General features: G+C 35.6%; 2 protein-coding genes and 1 non-coding gene across 3 annotated transcripts in view; 1 reads left to right on the forward strand and 2 right to left on the reverse strand.

Annotated features, from left to right (window-relative positions):
- Positions 1-14,799, reverse strand: part of LOC107656769 (tyrosine-protein phosphatase non-receptor type 9-like) — a 30,357-nt gene extending 15,558 nt beyond the window's left edge. The window contains exons 1-3 of the mRNA XM_016444711.1: positions 14,740-14,799; positions 12,130-12,273; positions 11,962-12,051 (exon numbers count right to left, since the gene is read on the reverse strand). Of these exons, the coding sequence (XP_016300197.1) occupies positions 11,962-12,051; positions 12,130-12,273; positions 14,740-14,772 (267 nt within the window). The 5' untranslated portion in view covers positions 14,773-14,799. The remainder of the gene's footprint in view (positions 1-11,961; positions 12,052-12,129; positions 12,274-14,739) is intronic.
- Positions 14,800-15,037: 238 nt separating this feature from the next.
- Positions 15,038-15,111, forward strand: trnai-aau (transfer RNA isoleucine (anticodon AAU)). Its single transcript has one exon. It is a non-coding gene; the product is annotated as a tRNA-Ile (tRNA).
- A 183-nt stretch (positions 15,112-15,294) lies between these two features.
- Positions 15,295-19,366, reverse strand: LOC107656918 (exosome complex component RRP45-like). The gene is made up of 12 exons (XM_016444868.1): positions 19,182-19,366; positions 18,963-19,057; positions 18,672-18,791; positions 18,457-18,559; positions 17,687-17,824; positions 17,535-17,617; positions 16,916-17,048; positions 16,654-16,742; positions 16,298-16,444; positions 15,981-16,099; positions 15,542-15,605; positions 15,295-15,440 (listed from the first exon to the last, which is right to left on the reverse strand). The coding sequence occupies exons 1-12, from the start codon at positions 19,245-19,247 to the stop codon at positions 15,410-15,412; spliced, it is 1,188 nt and encodes a 395-aa protein (XP_016300354.1). The 5' UTR covers positions 19,248-19,366; the 3' UTR covers positions 15,295-15,409.
- Positions 19,367-20,438: the final 1,072 nt, after the last annotated feature.

Below are 20,438 nucleotides of genomic sequence, written 5' to 3' on the forward strand. Positions count from 1 at the left end.
GTTTCTTAGCGTTTTAAATCGATTACTGTCCGAAATCGGCGATTCAAAAATCATGTTTCAAGATCGATGCATCTGCATCGTCAGGGTTTGTAATCGATGCATCGATAAAACGAGTGAATCGTTACACCTCTAATATACCCTGACGATGCATATGCATCGATCTTGAAACATGGATATTTGAATCGTCGATTTCGGACTGTAATCGATATAAAATGCTAAGAATCGAATGACTCGCGATTTCTATAGCGATTCAATGCTTTCAAAATATATACACTAGTGTTGTCAAAAGACCCGGTACTTCGGTACCAAGTCGGTATTAAAAAAATGAAAACGTTACGGTACCAGGTTTTTTTTAAGTACCGGTGCCTTAGAACAGTGTTTCTGTCCAAATTCCCTTTAAAATCTTAAATGATTCCCTTTGAGCTAAATTTACCTGTTTCCCTTACACTTTATAGTTTCTGTACTGTAATAAATGATATGTCAATTAACACTGCATCATTCATAAATTGTATTTATTTATTGTTTTTATTGTCTTAACGTTTCATCTGTTCATTCTGCTTTTTATTCAGCTTAGCTGCAGATATAGCCTGGCACGTCTTAATTCTATGAGCGCGAGATCCCTTCTCTTTCATTGCAAAAACCTCTTTATCTCATTTTCATAAAATAAAAGGCTATAGTATTTAACTTTTCCTATCCATCGGCGAATAATGATTCTGAAAGAAAAAGCGCCAGATGTCTGTTTGCTATAGCAATGAACGCTACTTTCATGCATCTGATTATTGCGCTCTTATTTCAAGGTTGTTGTTAATGCTGTGATAATTTTAACAGTTTCCTTCGTACTTTCGGTTTAACAACGTTGTTAAAACACATTTATCATTAATCGGAACTGTGCGTATGCTTTAGACACTTACATTTTTGTTCCGTCCATGCAATAAATGCGCAGCCTTCGACTGCTTAGGTAATGTCGTCGCCATGACCGAGAGCCATTGAAAAACTACGTAAAACTACTTTACTTTAGCATTACTGGCCACGAGTACTAAGGAGAGATCACACATCAGCTGCTCAAAAAATGTGTCAGTGAGACGAACGGAGCGCGAGCGCAATCCTGTGACAGTCACAGGCGGTTAGTGGAGCGCGTGAAGGAGAGATGCGCGGGCACGAACACTGTTCAAGGTTTCCATTAATTCGTGCTTGTAGTAATTTAATGTGTATATATTTTGATATATACACGATTCTTAGCGTTTTAAATCGATTACTGTCCGAAATCGGCGATTCAAAAATCATGTTTCAAGATCGATGCATCTGCATCGTCAGGGTTTGTAATCGATGCATCGATAAAACGAGTGAATCGTTACACCTCTAATATACCCTGACGATGCATATGCATCGATCTTGAAACATGGATATTTGAATCGTCGATTTCGGACTGTAATCGATATAAAATGCTAAGAATCGAATGACTCGCGATTTCTATAGCGATTCAATGCTTTCAAAATATATACACTAGTGTTGTCAAAAGACCCGGTACTTCGGTACCAAGTCGGTATTAAAAAAATGAAAACGTTACGGTACCAGGTTTTTTTTAAGTACCGGTGGTACCAAGTACCTGGTCAACCCGGTTCTTGATGCGCTATCCGAAAGCTAACCTCTTCATAAAAGCACTGAGACATGGTGACCTCAAAAGGAGGAAACACATCAAACTAACAAAACACTTTAAAGACCGACACCTGGATCAAATGAAAGAGTTCAAGCAGGTAAGTTTCATTTTAATTTTTAATATTTAGATCTTCTGTTATGAATATTATTCCATATTTTAATTTGAATGTCGGATTTAATAAACATCGCCGTTAGCATAGTTAATCGTTAGCATATGTGCGGCTGTTTCCCATACATTGATTTATTTGTGGTGCCCGCCACAATATCAAAACTGACCGCCACAAATAGATTTTCCAAAAGGCTTTGACTTCGTTAAATAAACATGAGCACTGTACGTTTCAAAATCGAAAACCGGTGCGGGTGTTTTTATATCACTGTATTTCTGAAGGAATCCGACAGGGTTTGTGAGCGGAGCGCTGCTTTGTGTACGGCTGTTACCAGGGAAACCTCGATCTCTCCCGCTCTACAAGTGCCTCCTGCTGGCAGAGAATGAATTTGCATATATATGCCGCCACAAATAGAGTGCAAGTCTGGGGGAAACACCGCTTCTGTTACGAATATTATTCAATATTTTAATTTGAATGTCGGATTGAAATGAACATTGCAGCTAGTGTAGTTAATCGTTAGCAGAACCTGGCTAACGCTAATATAATGAGCATTAGAATTAAGTTTCTTTATTAACTATTTAATGCTCCTATAACTTTTATTAGGGTAAAGAAGCAGGAGGATGGTATTGATACATGATGGTATTTACTATTTTTACACACCAGAGGCTTTTAAATGAATTGTGAATCTAAAATATGTGTTAGAGAATGTACAAATGGTTAATATTGTTTGTGTCATATCAGTCCATCAGAAAAGCAGTTCTGGGCTTTTTTTTTTTAGCCAACTTAGTTATTCTTGGCTGGATAACACTAGCAGGTTTTAAAAGCCCTTTAAAGTTAAATATGTACACAGTTTGGATGAAATGAAAGTAGTCAAATTTTATCTAGACTTCACAATAAGATACCATTCATTAACATGACTTCATGTTATTATTTAACATCAACTTACAGTGAGTGAACAATATATTTTTACAACATTAATTAATGTTTTTGAATGTTATTTAATACAAACACTTGATCATTCATGTTTGTTCATTGTGCATTAAATAATTTTAACAGATTGAACTTTTGATTTTATGTATTAGTAAATTTGGAAATGAACCCTAAGAAGAATAATTGCTATATGACTACTGTTTATTGATAGGTCATGTTATCTAACACATGGAATCTTATTGTAAAGTGTTTTTAATACTACAGTTTCCATCTATTTGATATACACTTTACTTAAAAAATATGTAATCTTATCTAAATGTATTATAAAAGCTGAGGTTTGTTATTTACTGAAAAGCAGTGGTGGACAGTAACGGAGTAGTTTTAATTCGTTACTGTACTTGAGTACATTTTTCAAGTATCTGTACTTTACTGGAGTAGTTTTATTTTGAGTAACTTTTACTTTACTACATTGCAAAGCATACGATCGTACTTTTTACTTCACTACATTTCATAAAACATATCGTTACTCCTTATAATATATCACGTGCTCTGACACGCAGAAGCGGTGTCTGATTCATGAACGAACTGATTCTTTTCAATTAACCTTTAAAATCGGTTCGCAAATCGCACCAAACGATTCATTCACGAATTAGAATTAACCGATTGCAGCTGTTCTCGAGTCGACAACTCACTGATTCAAATGAACCGTTTAGTGCGAGTCTCCAGTGAACTGAATTCACAAGTAAGAACCGCGCGCGCGACTGATGCTACTAAAAGTAAGTTACTAATGTCGAATTTTAGGATTAATTATTGTAACTGAAAATCATATTTAGGTCAAAACCGTCAGTTGTTTGTGAACTTAATCTGCTGTAAAGGGTGATCTATTTAAGCCCACTGAAATGCTTGAATGCAGACACATCAACGTGTCTCTGTTTTAGGTAAAAAAAATAAAAATAAAAAAAAACATTAAAATAACACAGATTAAAACAACTAATGCACGTTCATATTCCCCGCTGCCGTAACGTTAACAGTTTTACTAAAATGCTAAGTTATATTTTATCTGTTGTCAATGATCTAATGTTGCATTTGGGCAGACTCAGCCCATTGCTTTACTTAAGTTTATTATTTTTCCTTTTACAGCTGCAGGCTGAGGAAGATCATCAAAAACACCAGCAAACCCTAAAACAGACAACAGTTTACAGTTGTTTTTCGACGGCAGCAGAAATATGACAAAAACTTTGTCATATTTACTTTTTTTCATACTTTTATTACTTGCAGAAAAACTTGAAACAATTTTAATTAAGTATAAAGAATGGCATTGATTTTTGTACATGTAATTTTTGTTTGACTTTATTAATAAAAAATAATGTGTTTTTTAATTAGCATGTTTTTGTGTTTTGCTCTGGTACCGAAATTGGTACCGAGAACCGTGGATTTTCACTGGTATTGGTACCGAATACTGAAATTTTGGTACCGTGACACAGACAACAGTTTACAGTTGTTTTTCGACGGCAGCAGAAATATGACAAAAACTTTGTCATATTTACTTTTTTTCATACTTTTATTACTTGCAGAAAAACTTGAAACAATTTTAATTAAGTATAAAGAATGGCATTGATTTTTGTACATTTAATTTTTGTTTGACTTTATTAATAAAAAATAATGTGTTTTTTAATTAGCATGTTTTTGTGTTTTGCTTTGGTACCGAAACTGGTACCGAGAACCGTGGATTTTCACTGGTATTGGTACCGAATACAGACATTTTGGTACCGTGACAACACTAATATACACGTTAAATTACTACAAGCACGAATTAATGGAGACCTTGAACAGTGTTCGTGCCCGCGCATCTCTCCTTCACGCGCTCCACTAACTGCCTGTGACTGTCGCAGGATTGCGCTCGCGCTCATTTCGTCTCACTGACACATTGAGCAGATGATGTGTGATCTCTCCTTAGTACTCGTGGCCAGTAATGCTAAAGTGAAGTAGTTTTACTTTTCTGTAGTTTTTCATAATCAGATGCATGAAATTAGTGTTCGTTGCTATAGCAAACAGACATAGGGCGCATTTTCTTTCAGAATCATCATTCGCCGATGGAGAGGAAAAGTTAAATACTATAGCATTTTATTTTATGAAAATGAGATTAAGTTTTCGCACTGAAAGAGAAGTGATCTCGCGCTCAAATAACTTAAAACGTGCCAGGAAATGCCTAATAGGGTTGTAAAGGTATGAGATTTTCACGGCATGATAATCGTCTCAGAAAACATCACGGTTTCACGGTTATCACGGAATATATTAAACAATAATTCTAATCAGTAACAATGACTCTTAAAAGAACAAGAACAAGAAATTTGAGTGAACATCCTTTATTACAACAAACTTGAAACCATTTTAATGAAAGTATTGAAGTCTCCCTTCTGAATAAATAAATAAATAAATAAAATAAAGCTGTACACCTTATGTATATCTATATCACACTTTAACATTTTAATTAATGTTTTTAAATGCTTTTAAATGAAAATTTACAACAACTTTTATTTTTGGCAAAGTTAAAACATGGACAAACATGATATTCCTTGAAAACATTGTTTAAATAAATTATTTTATTATAAAGAATATTATTATTGTTGTTGTTATAACTTTGAAGTACATTGTACAATGCTAATATATTTCTGTCATAATTTCAAATTAAATCGAACGTTTATTTTGACGGGTTGTAGCGGACCTTTGAGTTTCAGAGTGTATTTCAGAATGGTTTTTCTCAAATAAAACTAGGAAATTTTAAAAATATTTTTCTCTCAGAGCAGCTCTGCTGATGTTCATGTTTATGTATCTTAGACGCTGAAAACACACAGCATTTATGTATGCGTACTTCAGTATGCAGTAGATAAAACGGCGCCACTCAGAGACATGCTGAAACAAGCAGATTATTCATATAGCAGTCTCTTCGCGCTTTAATATTCACAGACACATATCATAACTACTTTCGATTTATCCATCCATCCGATTGCGCGTTTTACGTGACATCCTCGTTATACTGTAAATTCCATGTTCACGACTGCACCGGGATTCCCTCTGCTTCACGGAAATCATACGGCCTTAACTTATAACTTGTTATTAATGCGACATACCTTTATCTGCACGGAGGGATGGTGTCCGCGAATATGAGCGAAGATGTTGGATGTATTGCCTGCTTTTGCAGCCACTTTGCGTCCACATTTTTTGCAAATTGGATCCGTCCTCAAGGACAACCCCACGTTCTTTTTTTTTTTTAATATCCAAAGTATTCCCATACTGCAGATATTATCTTTTTTTTTCAGCGGGGATGGAGATTAGATATCTCTGTCTCTGTCATTTTCTCCGCTGCACGTGCGTGTAACATTAAGCAGCCAAGTGAATGCAGAGTAAAGCAGCCGAGCGGAAATAAGTTGAGATTTTTTTTAAAACCGTAGATATGCAAATGTTTACGGTATGATAACCGTGCACGGTCAAACCGTGATAAACCGACATACCGTTATATCGTTACAACCCTAATGCCTAATATAGACAAAGGCATCTATCGCTGCAGCTAAGCTGAATAAAAAGCAGAATGAACTGGTGAAACTAGGGCTGAGCGATATAGCTAAAAAAATGTATCAACGATATAATTTTTCATATCGTTCGGTATCGATAATTATTGACATTTTTATAACCTTTTTTAAAACAAAGAGCAATAGACATTTTTTTTTACATTTAACCACTGTATTTTTAAATTAACTCAATTTATTGAGACAAACATCAAATATTTTTTTGTTTTAACAGTCAAAAACAAAATAAAAATTAAACAAATATCTAATTTCTAATGTTTTATATGCTGATTAAATAAGTTAAAGTTTTGGCTTGTCTCCCGAGGCCACAGGAGGGCGCAATGAGCAAAATAATGCAGCACAATTTAAATGTTCAACGCAAGGAAGTAATAGTCTATAAAAAAATTAACTCATATAAATCAAATATAATTTCGTAAATTGCATAAACAATTATGAACAAAACAGCATCACGTATATGCACTGCTTAATACAAAGAGCCGAATCGCCCATCACACAGATTGCCTTTAAAAACATATGAGACGCAGTGAAAAGGAATAAACCTCCACAAATTTGCGTTCAACCGGCTCGCAGTTAATCGTTACATCCCTACTCACAATACAATACGGGACTGTCCCAGGAAAAACGGGATGTCTGGTCACCCTAAACATGCACAACTAATACGCAGACACACAAGTACAAGCAAAAACAGTCAATTAAGCCAACCAGTTAAAACCAGTCTAATGTAATAGAACATTTGTATTAATCTTTATATCATTTGAAGAAATCTCTCACATGTTTAGTGCTCTGAAAACTAAGATGTGATGAATACATCAGAACTGCCTACACAAACACTTGAGCAAACTCTGTATACAGCATGGAACTGAATGAAAAATGGCTGAAACAAACATTAAAGCCCAGACTAAACAAAGATCATGGAACTGCTCTGAGTGTGATGGTGCGAGATCAGAGATTAAATTTCCTTAGCCATCACTAGCAATGATGGTGGCCTTTATTTTCTGCTTTATTTACTGGAACTGTAAATATGAATGATTTCGCTGATGCACTGTTTTTGGTTTGCATAATCTGAAAGTGATTAAAAATTCTTGTAGCTGCGGTTTGTCAAAATCTGGGTTACTTAGAGTTTTTAGTTTTACCATCTTTGCAAAAGTATTTATACATTACAGTTCAACCGTTTGGGGTTGGTAAGATTTTGTAGTGTTCTTGAAAGTAGTCTCTTATGCTTACCAAGGCTGCATTTATTTGATCAAAACAATACAGTAAAAACAGTAACATAATGAAACAATTTAAAATAGGTATTTTTCTATTTGAACACATTACAAAATGTAATTTATTCCTGTGATGGCAAAGCTGAATTTTCAGCAATCTTCAATGTCATGAACCTCCAGAAATCATTTTAATATGCTGATCTGCAGCTCAAAAAACATTTCTTATTATTATCAGTGTTGAAAACAACTGTGTTGCTTAATATCTTGTGGAAACCTAATACATTTTCAGGATCCTTTGATGAATAAAAAATCCAAATGAACATAATTTATTTGCAATAGAAATCTTTTGTAACAATATACACATTGTTAGTCACTTTTGATCAACTGAATACGTCCAGGGCTCCAGACTAACATTTGAGAGCAGTGGCACCAGCGCCACTAAGTTCTACAGATGGTGGTGCCAGGATCATTTTAGAGCGTTAATGTGCGGGAAATAGTTGTGTGAAATGCTTGAAAGTCATTGAAAAGTGCTTGAATTTTTCTCTCAAAAGGTTGTAAATCAATGTAATGCATTCGACTATTTCTAAAACAACACCATGGTTACAGTTAGCATTACCGCTTCTGGTTTCCTGACGTATGTCAGCACTGTTTATAACAGAGAATGATTCTCACTAGATCTCACAGCAACCTTATCATTGTGCGGCGAATTCAAACGCTTCTCACTGGATCTCGCAGCACTGTTGCATCTGTGCAGTAACAGTGTCGCGAAATCAACTTAGGATCCCGAATAAAGCTGTTCTGAGCTCGGACGAGTTTGTTTGCGTCGTGGTCTGAGTTGATAAACGGTCCGCGCTGCATGCGCAGCTGAAACGTAGCGCGGTTTAGTTTAGCTTTCGTTTCATTTGCCGTTTGATGTTTCAGTGCTTATGAGTTGGACAATGCGGTTGTTGCGCCAGTGCGACCGCTCACAAAAATTAGTCGCACCGGCAGAAAAAATGGTCGCAAAATGCGACCATTTGGTCACAGACTGGAGCCCTGACGTCCCTATGAAATATAAGCAGGGCTCCAGACTGCGACCATTTTTTCTGCCTGTGTGACAACATTTTGTGAGCAGTCGCACTGGCGCAACCACCGCGTAGGGGTGGGCGGATCGATCCTAATATCGATAATATCGATACCAATGTTGGTATTGGTATCGGATCGATACTAGCCTGATTAGATCGATACTTTAGGTTAATTTTCTCTCCTCTACACTTAATATATTGCTTAATACATTCAACAAAGAGTAGACATGTCTGTGTTTGCATATGCCACTCTTTTCACATCTCGTATTCAAACATTGCTGCTCCTCCCCTGCTATGCTGTTTTGTTGTCATGCCATCACGTGACTCAGTGGCTCCAAGCACAAGTGGATACTTTTGGCTACAGAGAGAGATGGAACGGTAGAAATTCGCTACTGTAGGCTTGTTTGAGATGCACCTCGCCTCGCCTGAAATGTAAGCGAGAGTAGGCAGCTGCAGTGAGGGGAGGAGTGAAACAAGTGCAGTCAAGACGGACAGTTCGGACCTCTCGAAGTAGAACTGATACCTACAAGATCAAAGGCGGATATCGCGTTATTCTCACTCATATGCTGTGTTGCTGATAAACATATCATTTCAGTTCTGTTGCTTTTATATGAAAATAAATATGATGAACAAGACACTCAAAGTGCTTGCTAATTAATTCCATACGAAAGGTGTATTTATCATCCATTTTTACCTTTATACAAACATGTATTTTACATTTTTATAGAAATATAACAATCACATATCTCACACAGAGATCGCATAGTCATAGTCATAGTGTTTGGGAATATTCACACATAAATGAAATTAATGAATATGAAATATGAAATAAAACATTTTAGAAGAGAGCTCAACATCACGGTTGTCTGAACCAATGAGCATTAAGCCGTGTCGTCAGCCAGTCGTTTCCCCATCATGCTTTTGATCAGCGCAGTCGGTGGAGAGCAACTGCGCTCGACTGCACAATCCGACACAGCCGCCTCGCCGTCGCGAGAGTTTTTTGGCACACGTCAGCATGACATCAGAGCAAGTTGGATGTAACTCGGACACTTTTCTAACCGGCATGCATCTCTTGGTGATCACCGGTGATCAGTTCTGCGCAGATTTTGCTCATCTCAAACAAGCCTTGTGACCAACTTATACACCTTATTTTTCAATATGGAAGTAAGCTTTTGTGTGAATGCGCGAGACTTCCGCTTCATTAGGCACGGTAGGGAAATAACGTGAAAAATAACAAAGTGCAATAAACAGTAAAATTGTTTGTGCTATCCACCCTGTGTGTTTATAATTAAGACAATACATTAAAATAATATGGTAAGAAACACCGCTTTGCAACACCAAGCAGCAAAACGAGCTGTTTTGTACAACTAAAAATTGCTGGAAGCGGATGAGACTGTAAGCCAGACCCATTAAATTTACAGAATTTGGCCTTTTTATACGGTATTACTGTCTTTAACCATTAAGCCACATTAAGTTTTTATAACGGTTTTCTATCAGAGGAAAACACTTTACATGCATGCACTTTGCATTCATATCCTGGGCTGCTTGCCTGCATATAGTTTGCATCATCAGTATACTGAGTTGGCCGTTTAATATTACTTTCTTAATGCAGTAAGCCACGTTAAGTTTTTTGTTCTTTATAACTCTTTTCTATGGAAGGAAAAAGCTTAACATTAAACTTTGCATTTCTTTCAAATTCTGGGCTCATCTGCTAGCAAACTCCTTTCAGAAAGACAAAGAATATCCACATAGCTTTAAGGTGAATGTAATATTTTAGTCATATCAACATTAGTTATTGCTAATTTTCGAAGTGTAATTGGTCATTTAAATGTATGTCATTAAAAGGAAAAAGTATCGGTATCAGTATCGGCGATACTGGCCCTGTATTTACTTGGTATCGGATCGATAACAAAATTTGCAGTATCGCACACCCCTACCACCGCGTTGTTTAACTCATAAGCGCTGCCATTTCTGTTGCATATGTGAAACATCAAACGGCAAAAGAAACTGAAAGCATAACGAAACTGCGCTACATTTGAACTGCGCAGTGCTTCGAGTGTAGAGCATGGTTTATACTCGCCGCGTCAGCGCTAGCGCGAGCGAAGGTATGCATAGCAAAGATGACGCGAATATTGAGGAAACAATGGATGGTTTTCATGCTAAAGTAAAGTAAAAGACCGCTTCTTAAACCAAAGGTGAACATGTTGGTATTCTTGTGGGGGGAAAAAAACATGCAAGCACGGTCACCAACAGCAAGTTTAGTTTTAATTTTCTTTTTGTTTTCATTTGCGTTATCTTTGCTGTTTACCTCACGTTATGCTATGGAGGCTCTCTTTTATTTATTTTTTAATTTGATTCCTCAGTGTTTACTAAACGTTCTGTAATTTATTAGTCTGCATATAATACAGCATGTGGTGTATGCCATGCCTCATCTTATTCATTTTTGTTAATAAACGTTTTGTAAGCTAGTTTGTCATTGTATCTTACTGTTTTATTGTTGTTGTGCTTTTTAATTAAGAATAACAATGAATCCATCTTTCGTTTTAGTCTTAAAAAGCGAAAGGTATAGATGTAAGCAAAACAGACGTGACAACGTGTGTACGCACTCTGGCGTAGTTTACGTTAATGGGTGTGTTGATATCCAGCCGAAGAGCAATCAACCATAACTTCAGGCGAGCAGGCTCAGAAGTTGGGAATACGTGGAAAGTCACCACTCCCGAATAAGTTCGCGCGAGAGACAGTAATCTTTTAGTTTTAAGTCGGTTTGAACAATCCGGATAAGCGCAAGTAAAGAATTCAATTATTTATTTTAATTATCTAGCCTGTCATGTTTACTGTTCCAAAATGTTCTATGTTTCTTAAAAAATAAAAAGTATTGTGTTCAGTGGGAAAAAAAAAAAAGTTTTTTACCCAGACTTTTAAAAATAACATATTTTAGAGCTGTAATCACAATACAGTGATACCGTGAAACCGTGATATTTTATCTAAGGTTATCATACTGTCAGAATCTAATACCGGCCCATGCCTAGTCTGGAGCCCTGAATAGAAGTATTAATTTCTTTAAACAAATTCCCAAAATGACCCCAAATTTTTGAACAGCAGTGTTCCAACAGCATTTTTACACAGTGAGCCAATTCAAAAGTGATATTCGATGTTAAAAAAGCCAAAAAGTCATCACACTCATGCAAATATAAATAATGATCTGATCAAATTTCAAATGGTTTTTAATATCTGCCTGAGAAAGCCAGTCTGACCATTCAAACAGTCTGCAAATCATGCCATCTCCAATCTGTGCAACTAAATTGTTCCTGCAGCAGAGAAGCAACAGCAAACCGGTAACAGCATCCAAAAAGCTGACCTGGACATCAGTAATGTTCACAAACACATTATGTTCATCTGAAACTGTACTCACCAGAACTGTGAATTTCCCACTGAGTAACTCGCTTCTTAAAGGCTCCTCATTTGGGTTAATATTGTAGATGCCTTCCTTTATTCTGGTGTTCTGCAGACACACAAGAATTAAAATGTACACAGACTCACACAGTGAATTTTATCATCTGAGCTGTACTGTATATTGTACCTTGTAAGCCTGAAAGAGGTCTATGGCTCTGGAGACATCAAACTTTCTTGCCATGAGGAACTTAACTGCTGTCATCTGACTGACAAGATCTGCATTCTGAGACTGTTCCTGACACCTCAGCTCAGCCAGGAACTCCTCCACCGCCTGGCGCACACACAAACATAAATTGCATCAGGAGGTTTACTCTATCCAATACTGAAAAAGCATGTTTAATGTCAGCTAAACATCCCACTCACAGCATCTATTTTTTATTTATTTATATTTATTGTAATGCAAGTTGTACTTTATAGTGTTGATTGGCTCTGGCTGCCGTCACTAGTGATAAACCAATGTATCAACCTCAAAGATAAATCAGTTGATATTTGGCATTTTGAGATCACCAGCATTGCCAATAAACACGCTGGCTTGAACAAAGTATGGCTGATTAGCATGACACCATCTGGCTGGAAATAACATCATTTTCTATTGACAGACATTCAAAAGTCAATGTTTATTCTGGAAAAGCAAGTGGAGATGAATGGGAACGCAGAATGGATTGCTTTCTTCAGGTGTTAACTATAATAGAAATGTTAGCTCTCCCTTGTGTAAAATCCAAAATGTATCAATGGCTTTGTCAATTAATAATCTTTTTTTTAATAGTTTAAGTGAATTTTGAGTGGTTATTATGTAGGGCTGCATGTTAACAGTTAATCTAAATTTCTGTTATTAAAAATACATTATGATAATTCTCACCCTCACATAGGTACTAAACAAGAGAATGTGCTCGTAATGATGTGCTTGCAGATTTATTTGCAGCAAACAACACAAACGATCTTGCGAAAGGAAACCGACTGGCTTTATTACACTTTTATTTAAGCAGAATATCTCAAGAGATTGCTCCAACTTACATGTTTGCCAATGTTTTCAGCTCATCTGTGCTTTTTCTGTATTGCAGAGAAAGCATGTTCGCATGGTTGCCTGGTAGATTAAGTAAACCACTAGGCAGAAAATGTATCAATTTAAGAGAAAGGCTTGTTTCAGTATAAATAATGAGTAGGCAAATAGCACAGGGGATTACGCTTAACAAAAAGAGCAAAGCAAAAATCATGATCATGATTAAAAAATGTAATCATTTGAGTGTACACTATTGTTCAAAAATTTGGGGCCAGTATGATTTTTAAAAAAAGAAATTAACACTTTTATTCAACATGCACACAATAAATTGATCAACAGCTAAAACATTAAAGACATTTATGTTGTGAAATACTTTTATTTCAAATAAATAATGTTCTTTTGAACTTTCTATTCTTCAAAGAATCCTGAAAAAAATGCAATCACAGTTTCCACAAAAATCCGCAAAAACGTTTTCAACATTGAAGATAATTTTCTTGTGAAGCAAATCAGTATATTCGAATGATTTCTAAAGGGTCATGCATGTGACAGTGAAGACTGGTGTATTGACTGCTGAAAATTCAGCTTTACCATCACAACGACAAATTACATTTTAAAATATAATAAACAGAAAATGTTCATTTTAAATAATATTTTACATTACTGTTTTACTGCATTTAAAGCATTATTGTCAGCATAAAAGACTTCTTTAGGGAAAAAAATAATTTAAAAATCCTAAAGATAATGCATAAATTTACATCTCAGTTGTAATAATCAAAATCTTTTTGATAGACTATAATATTAGGCTAGCAATCCCACTCTCTAACACATATTTCCAGCCAATGAATCCCTATATCGGGTGACCACCAGCTAATGTACTAATAATGTACCAGTCGATCTAAAGTACGTTGCTCTGATACACCTGATTTTCCAAAGGGTGTCCAAAAGCAAACCTGAACCACTTTTGCAGTACGTTACCTTAAGATGACACATAAGCAGGATGATCTGACAGCTGTAAAGAGAGACGGATCGTGCTGACAGAAGTTATGCTACACTCATATTACACCGTTTCCTCAACGAGTCAGAACAAATGGCACCTCCAGCACTACATATGAGTGTTCTCACGGTAAGACGGACAGAACTGAGAACTGTCTCACATTTTCCAACACAGGAGCACATTAGACACCCGGCTCGCTGTGTTAACAACAGCGACATGGAGATTCACAAATCCCTACGCATGACAGGCCAGCGATGCAGATTTGTTATAATAGCTTTTATCTAATGAAGTCATGCTGTAATAATATTAATGTGAACAGACTAACGTTAGATAGACCGCGAACCACATTCACGTTGTATGTCAACCTAATGTTACTTACTGCTAGACAGCTTGTGTTAAATCCAACACACGTAAGAGTCATTTTACAATGCTATACACCAGTTTCCTAAAATTCTACAATCATACCGGCCAATAAATATTTATTAAACCGTTATGCGTGTGTATTAACAGTTACCCTGTAGAGCGTCGCTAGTTCGCTAACACGGCTAACGTTAGCATTTACCTCAGCTAACGTTAAGTTACCTCAAAAACAGCCACTGGGCCGCGATTCTCATTAACATCTCTGTTAATAAAAAATTATTAACTGTATTATATGGCATATCATCTTAATACTTGCTACACGGCTCAGCGTGAAACGCCAAGGAATTTACGAAGGGCTTAGTGGAAATATTTAGGTATCTTACCACCTCCTCTTGAGTTGTCGGGGCTTCCGCCATCTTGAAGCCTGAGCAGCAACGTCTACTGGCGGGGCGCGTCAGGATGGCGCGCATGCGCAGTAATGTGGCAAACCCCATGCTTGGAAGTTGGAAGCTAACACATAAGATATTTATGAATTTGAGTAAGTAGGCAAGAAGGGAATAGGCTGGGATAGTATATTTTCAAGACAAATGTTCCAAATCTGTGGCATTCTATTTATATAACAATTATTAACTGTACTAACTTAAGTTTGTGAGCTTATTTGCCTAATAACTTCAATCAGTTGGCCGGTTAGCTCAGTTGGTTAGAGCGTGGTGCTAATAACGCCAAGGTCGCGGGTTCGATCCCCGTACTGGCCAAAGATAAATTTATTTATTATTAATTTGTAAGCACTACAGCTATGATTTCACACGTCAAAGGTCTTACAAATCTTATGTCTAGACCTGTTATTCTGTTAAACAACATGACTAATGTGTTCATTACCTGTTTCACATCTATTTAAGCTTCCTCACATACACTACAACTTTTCTTTAGTAATTGAAAAACAAAGAATTCCATATTTTCATGTTTTATTTTATAATACAAAAAAGAACAAACAGTGTCCAGTGGTATGGGAGTCTGATATATGATCATCTCTTTCCTCTGCAGTGCTGAGGTTCATTTTTGTTTAGAAGGCTTCGTGGATTTCCTTAAAAAAGATTATATTTGGTTATATCACACACTGTATAAGTTGCAGTATGTTGTACTTTTACTTTGAGATAAGAGGATAGATTTAATGTCTTTACTCACTGGGCTTCTTCGTTAAGAATGACAACTTCCTCCTCTTCACTGTCAGAGATTACCAGCACCTCATCTATGCACACACACAGAGATTGGATTTTTGTGTTTCATGAGGACTCTCCATAGACATGTTTTTATACTGTACAAACTTTATATTTATATTCTATCCCCCAACCCTAAACCTTCCAAAAAGACATAACAACACACACACACACACACACACAATTTAGTAATGTTTATAAGCTGTTTTCTTCATAGGGACAAAATTTGTTAGCCACAATATAAAAAAAATTCAGCTTTACTATTCTTGTGGTGACATTTAGTCCCTACAACATACAAAATATCTGGACCATACACACAAACAGACTCTTTTTTTTTTCAGAACGGATATATAAAGTGTATTTACAATCACTCTGTAGCACAAAAACACACAAGTCTCACACACTACCTGTTTTTGTGTCCTCTGTCTGAGGTTCATCCTCTTCGTCCTCATCGAGTCCCCATGAGTTCACGATGCCCTCACCTACCTGTGCAGTTCCCATTGCAACAAGAACAGGAGAGGAAACACTGGCTCTGGGGTCAAGGAGTAATATTTGGGTAAAATAATTTGCCTGGCACAGCAATACAATAAGACAATATTGCCTTTACATTTCATGCATCTCCTCTGAGACATCACTCGTCTCTCAACAAGATATTAAAACATTCTCAATTAACGTGAGTTCTTCTAAAACTCTCCTTAAATATTCTGTATGGGCCAATAGATACGCTTCTGTGGGAGTTTCTGTTCTGTTCACAATCTCATTGGCAGTCTCTTTGACACCTGTCATCTCCACTGGGGCTTCGTCTCTCTTAAGGGTTGTGATGCGCTCTTTGGGCATGGACTCAGCAAAGCCAAACTTTCCACCCTCCTTTCTAAAAAGAACAAGTGGATTAAAAAAAAAACATAAAACTGTAAATTAATTTAATATAAATGTATAATATAAATGTAAATTATTCCATCGCTTTATATTTGCTGTAATAAAACAGAAAGAATGATAAGAAGCCTTTTATTTTTTAATTAAAAAAGCTTTTAAATTTAAGATCAAATTTAAATTTAAAATCATTTTAAACTAAAAACATACCTGATTTTTCTGTCATTCTCTAATGCTTTGTTGATGAGCTCTGTAATTTCAGAAACTTTCACACTTGCTATTTTGCTGCATCTTAAAACCTGCATGAAAACAAAATGTTTGTGACTGTACAACACTGCATAAAAATGCTGCACAGTGCAAAACTGTCAAGATTAAAAGCCCATCCTAGAGTTATGTGATAAATCAATTAAAATAAACTGAAAACGAGTAAAATTTGACTAAAAATATTGAACTAACACATATATAACAATACCTGGTCTTTCAGAAGCATGATCCCTCCACTAGACTGAATGGAGCAGATCTCTCTATGTTTGTTCATTGCTATCACCAATAATCCATCCTTCACTCGCTCTTCTCGTTCACAAGGGTCCACAAGCAAATAAGAGCTTAGGAAGGAATAACAAGTAACATGCATGAATAAAAACAATACATAGTGTTTGCTACAAGTCAAGTCACCTTTTTTTATATAGCACTTTATACAACAGAAATAGTTTCAAAGCAGCTTCACAGTATTAAATAGGGAAGTAACACAATCAAAGATGCAAACTTAATCAAATATAAGGCAAATGCTAATTCTGCTGTAAAGCAGCTCTAAAAAGACAATAGTATATTTATTCAGCCTTAGTTCAGTGCTGATTCAGTTCAGTTCAATAATACAAGTTAACTTCAGCAGTAAGCAGCTCAACTGAAGACAGTGTTCAGTTCAATGTTGACTCCTTCTATTTCAATCAGTGTCAATGTTCCAAATTTTGTCAGTAATAAACAGGCAAAACTAACTAAACAAATTCCAGTGCAATTGTTTTTCTAATTGGCTCCAGAATAAAACCAGTAAAACTTGTTGTAAGAGATTTTGTGCATGTGATGTTTCTTACCCCTGCAGGAAAAAAGCAAAGCTGACACATATAGGCATGTGATATATGCTCAGTGGAATAGGATCTCTCTCCTCTGGACTGAACTGTTAAAAAAATTATAGTATAAATAACTAATACAGAATAAAAACACAGACTGCGATTTTAAGACTCACCACAGTGATGTCTCGTCCCTGAATAGCAACATCCGGCCGCCTAAAATGTGAGAGTGCAGATATGGCAGCAATGCTTGCTGCATCCATCAAGTTTCCGTCATGATTTAACACATGGACATCAACCCGTATTTGCCAAACCTATCAATAATAGAGGTACAGCGAGTGAAGGGCCATTGCATGTGGGACATGGGATAAATGATCTGCTATGGTTTTTTTAGTACGAGAAGGAATTATACTACTGTTCAAAATGCTCACTAAGGCTACATTTATTTGATGAATAATAAAAGTAAAAACAGTAATATGTATATAGTAAGTGAAACATTATTACAATTTAAAATCATTTTTGTACGTTAATATATTTTAAAATGTAATTTATTCCTGTTAAAAGCTGAATTTTACATTACTCTAGACTTTGGTGTCACATTATCCTTTAGAAATCATTCTAATATGCTGATTTGGTGCTCAAGAACACATTATTATGACTGTTGAAAACAGTTGTGCTGCTTAAATATATTTGTTGAAACCCATTATAATGTTTTAAAATAATATTTAAAAATTATTTTCAGGATTCTTTATTGAAAAGAAAGTTCTGTTTATATATGAAATGGATTTTGCTGTAACAATCTAAAAGTCTTTACTGTCAGTGTACTTTTGATCAGTTTAATGCATCCTCGCTTAATAAAAGTATTAATGGCATTAAAAAAATGTACTGGTCCAAACTTTCCAATGGTAGTGTTTTATATATGTTACATGACAGGTATCCATATTACCTTTTCTCCTGAAACTACACAGAGAGACTCTGTGTCTATGCATTTAGAATTCCTCAGACACCTCTCAAGCTGTCTGTTTAACATCACCAACAACTCTGACTGCCTACAAAACACACACAGAAACACATTGAGAAACTCCCAGGCATTAGGATATAAAAAACAGAGACAGAGAGAAAGAGAATAATTTGCAAGACTGTGTGTAAATAAGTGTGAACCTGTTTGGCTCAAAGGCTGGTGATGCCATGGGAGACAATTCCAAATTAAAAAACATGATGCCTTCTGTGGGACGTGAATCTTTTGGAGGGACCAACTCACAAGACACCTGACACAACACTCTGAAAGGAAAAACACGTGTTCAAAGTGGGTTTTCTGAGGAAGTACCCCTGCCAAAATGTATTATCTTCACTTATCATGCAAGTGATTATTTGTTGTGACTTTAAATCGGTAGTGTAGGGAAGCACGTCGTTTGTAAACACTGTAAATGTTAAAGCAACTATGACTGATACCTTGTTCTCCCAAGTTCCACGATGCAGCAGCCATAATCAGTTCCAAGACTGATTTTAATATTCCGGTAATCATATGTTTGTCTCCCATCTAAGCGCTACAGAATACAGAAATATGGTTTAGCTGGTAAAATAGAGATGTGGATTGTAGAATGGCAATAATCAAAACATTTTATTACTAACGATATCACATCCAAATTATATTGACAAGGTGTAACTTACTTTTTTCTCTTCTATAGCTTTAAGAAGAAAACGCCTCTCGCAGTTTGACAGCGGAGTATCCCTCATTTTGACAGCCTGAAAACATCAAATAAACAACTGGATCTATCACTGCATCCTCTCACACGCTTCATTCAGCGTAGAACCTGCGCACCGTTATGACGTAAGTGTAACAGTGGCGCACGGTATTTGCGTTTGCACTGAAAGAGTGATCAAACAGGTCCCGTTGTTTCAAATTTCAGGTTCCACCAAAAAAAGAAAATATGAATGAAAATTAAATACATCATATATAAATCTATAATTCCGAATAGAAAATGATGTGGATATAGATTTTTTTTTTTTTTAAGATGTAGTTGCTAAAAGGCTATTTTCTCTTTGTTCAAGGTATAAAATAATAAATCAATAAAGAATAGCACTTTCTGACTAATAATATTATTATATTAAATTATATTATTTATAATATTATTATATTACAGTAAAATATTTCTGCAATAAAGGTATATAGCCTTTTTTTTTAAGTTCCAGATCAGCACCAGGTCAAAAGAAAGCACAATGCCCTATCGTTTTTCAGACATAATTTTGTTGACTTGTATATTTAAAATGTCTTATTATGTGTGTGTGTGAGAAACTTGCTTATTCAGATTTTTTTTTTCTCAGTTCAGAAAGGTTACAGGATGAACCACTGCCAGGTAATGCTCAACAACACAGATCAGACACTGAAGCAGAGGACGCCATAGTTATTATAGATAGATAGATAGATAGATAGATAGATAGATAGATAGATAGATAGATAGATAGATAGATAGATAGATAGATAGATAGATAGATAGATAGATAGATAGATAGATAGATAGATAGATAGATAGATAGATAGATAGATAGATAGATAGATAGATAGATAGATAGATAGATAGATAGATAGATAGATAGATAGATAGATAGATAGATAGATAGATAGATAGATAGATAGATAGATAGATAGATAGATAGATAGATAGATAGATAGATAGATAGATAGATAGATAGATAGATAGATAGATAGATAGATAGATAGATAGATAGATAGATAGATAGATAGATAGATAGATAGATAGATAGATAGATAGATAGATAGATAGATAGATAGATAGATAGATAGATAGATAGATAGATAGATAGATAGATAGATAGATAGATAGATAGATAGATAGATAGATAGATAGATAGATAGATAGATAGATAGATAGATAGATAGATAGATAGATAGATAGATAGATAGAT

The sequence above is a fragment of the Sinocyclocheilus anshuiensis genome, unplaced genomic scaffold, assembly GCF_001515605.1.
Source record: "Sinocyclocheilus anshuiensis isolate Anshui unplaced genomic scaffold, SAMN03320099.WGS_v1.1 scaffold85, whole genome shotgun sequence".
NCBI lineage: Eukaryota > Metazoa > Chordata > Actinopteri > Cypriniformes > Cyprinidae > Sinocyclocheilus > Sinocyclocheilus anshuiensis.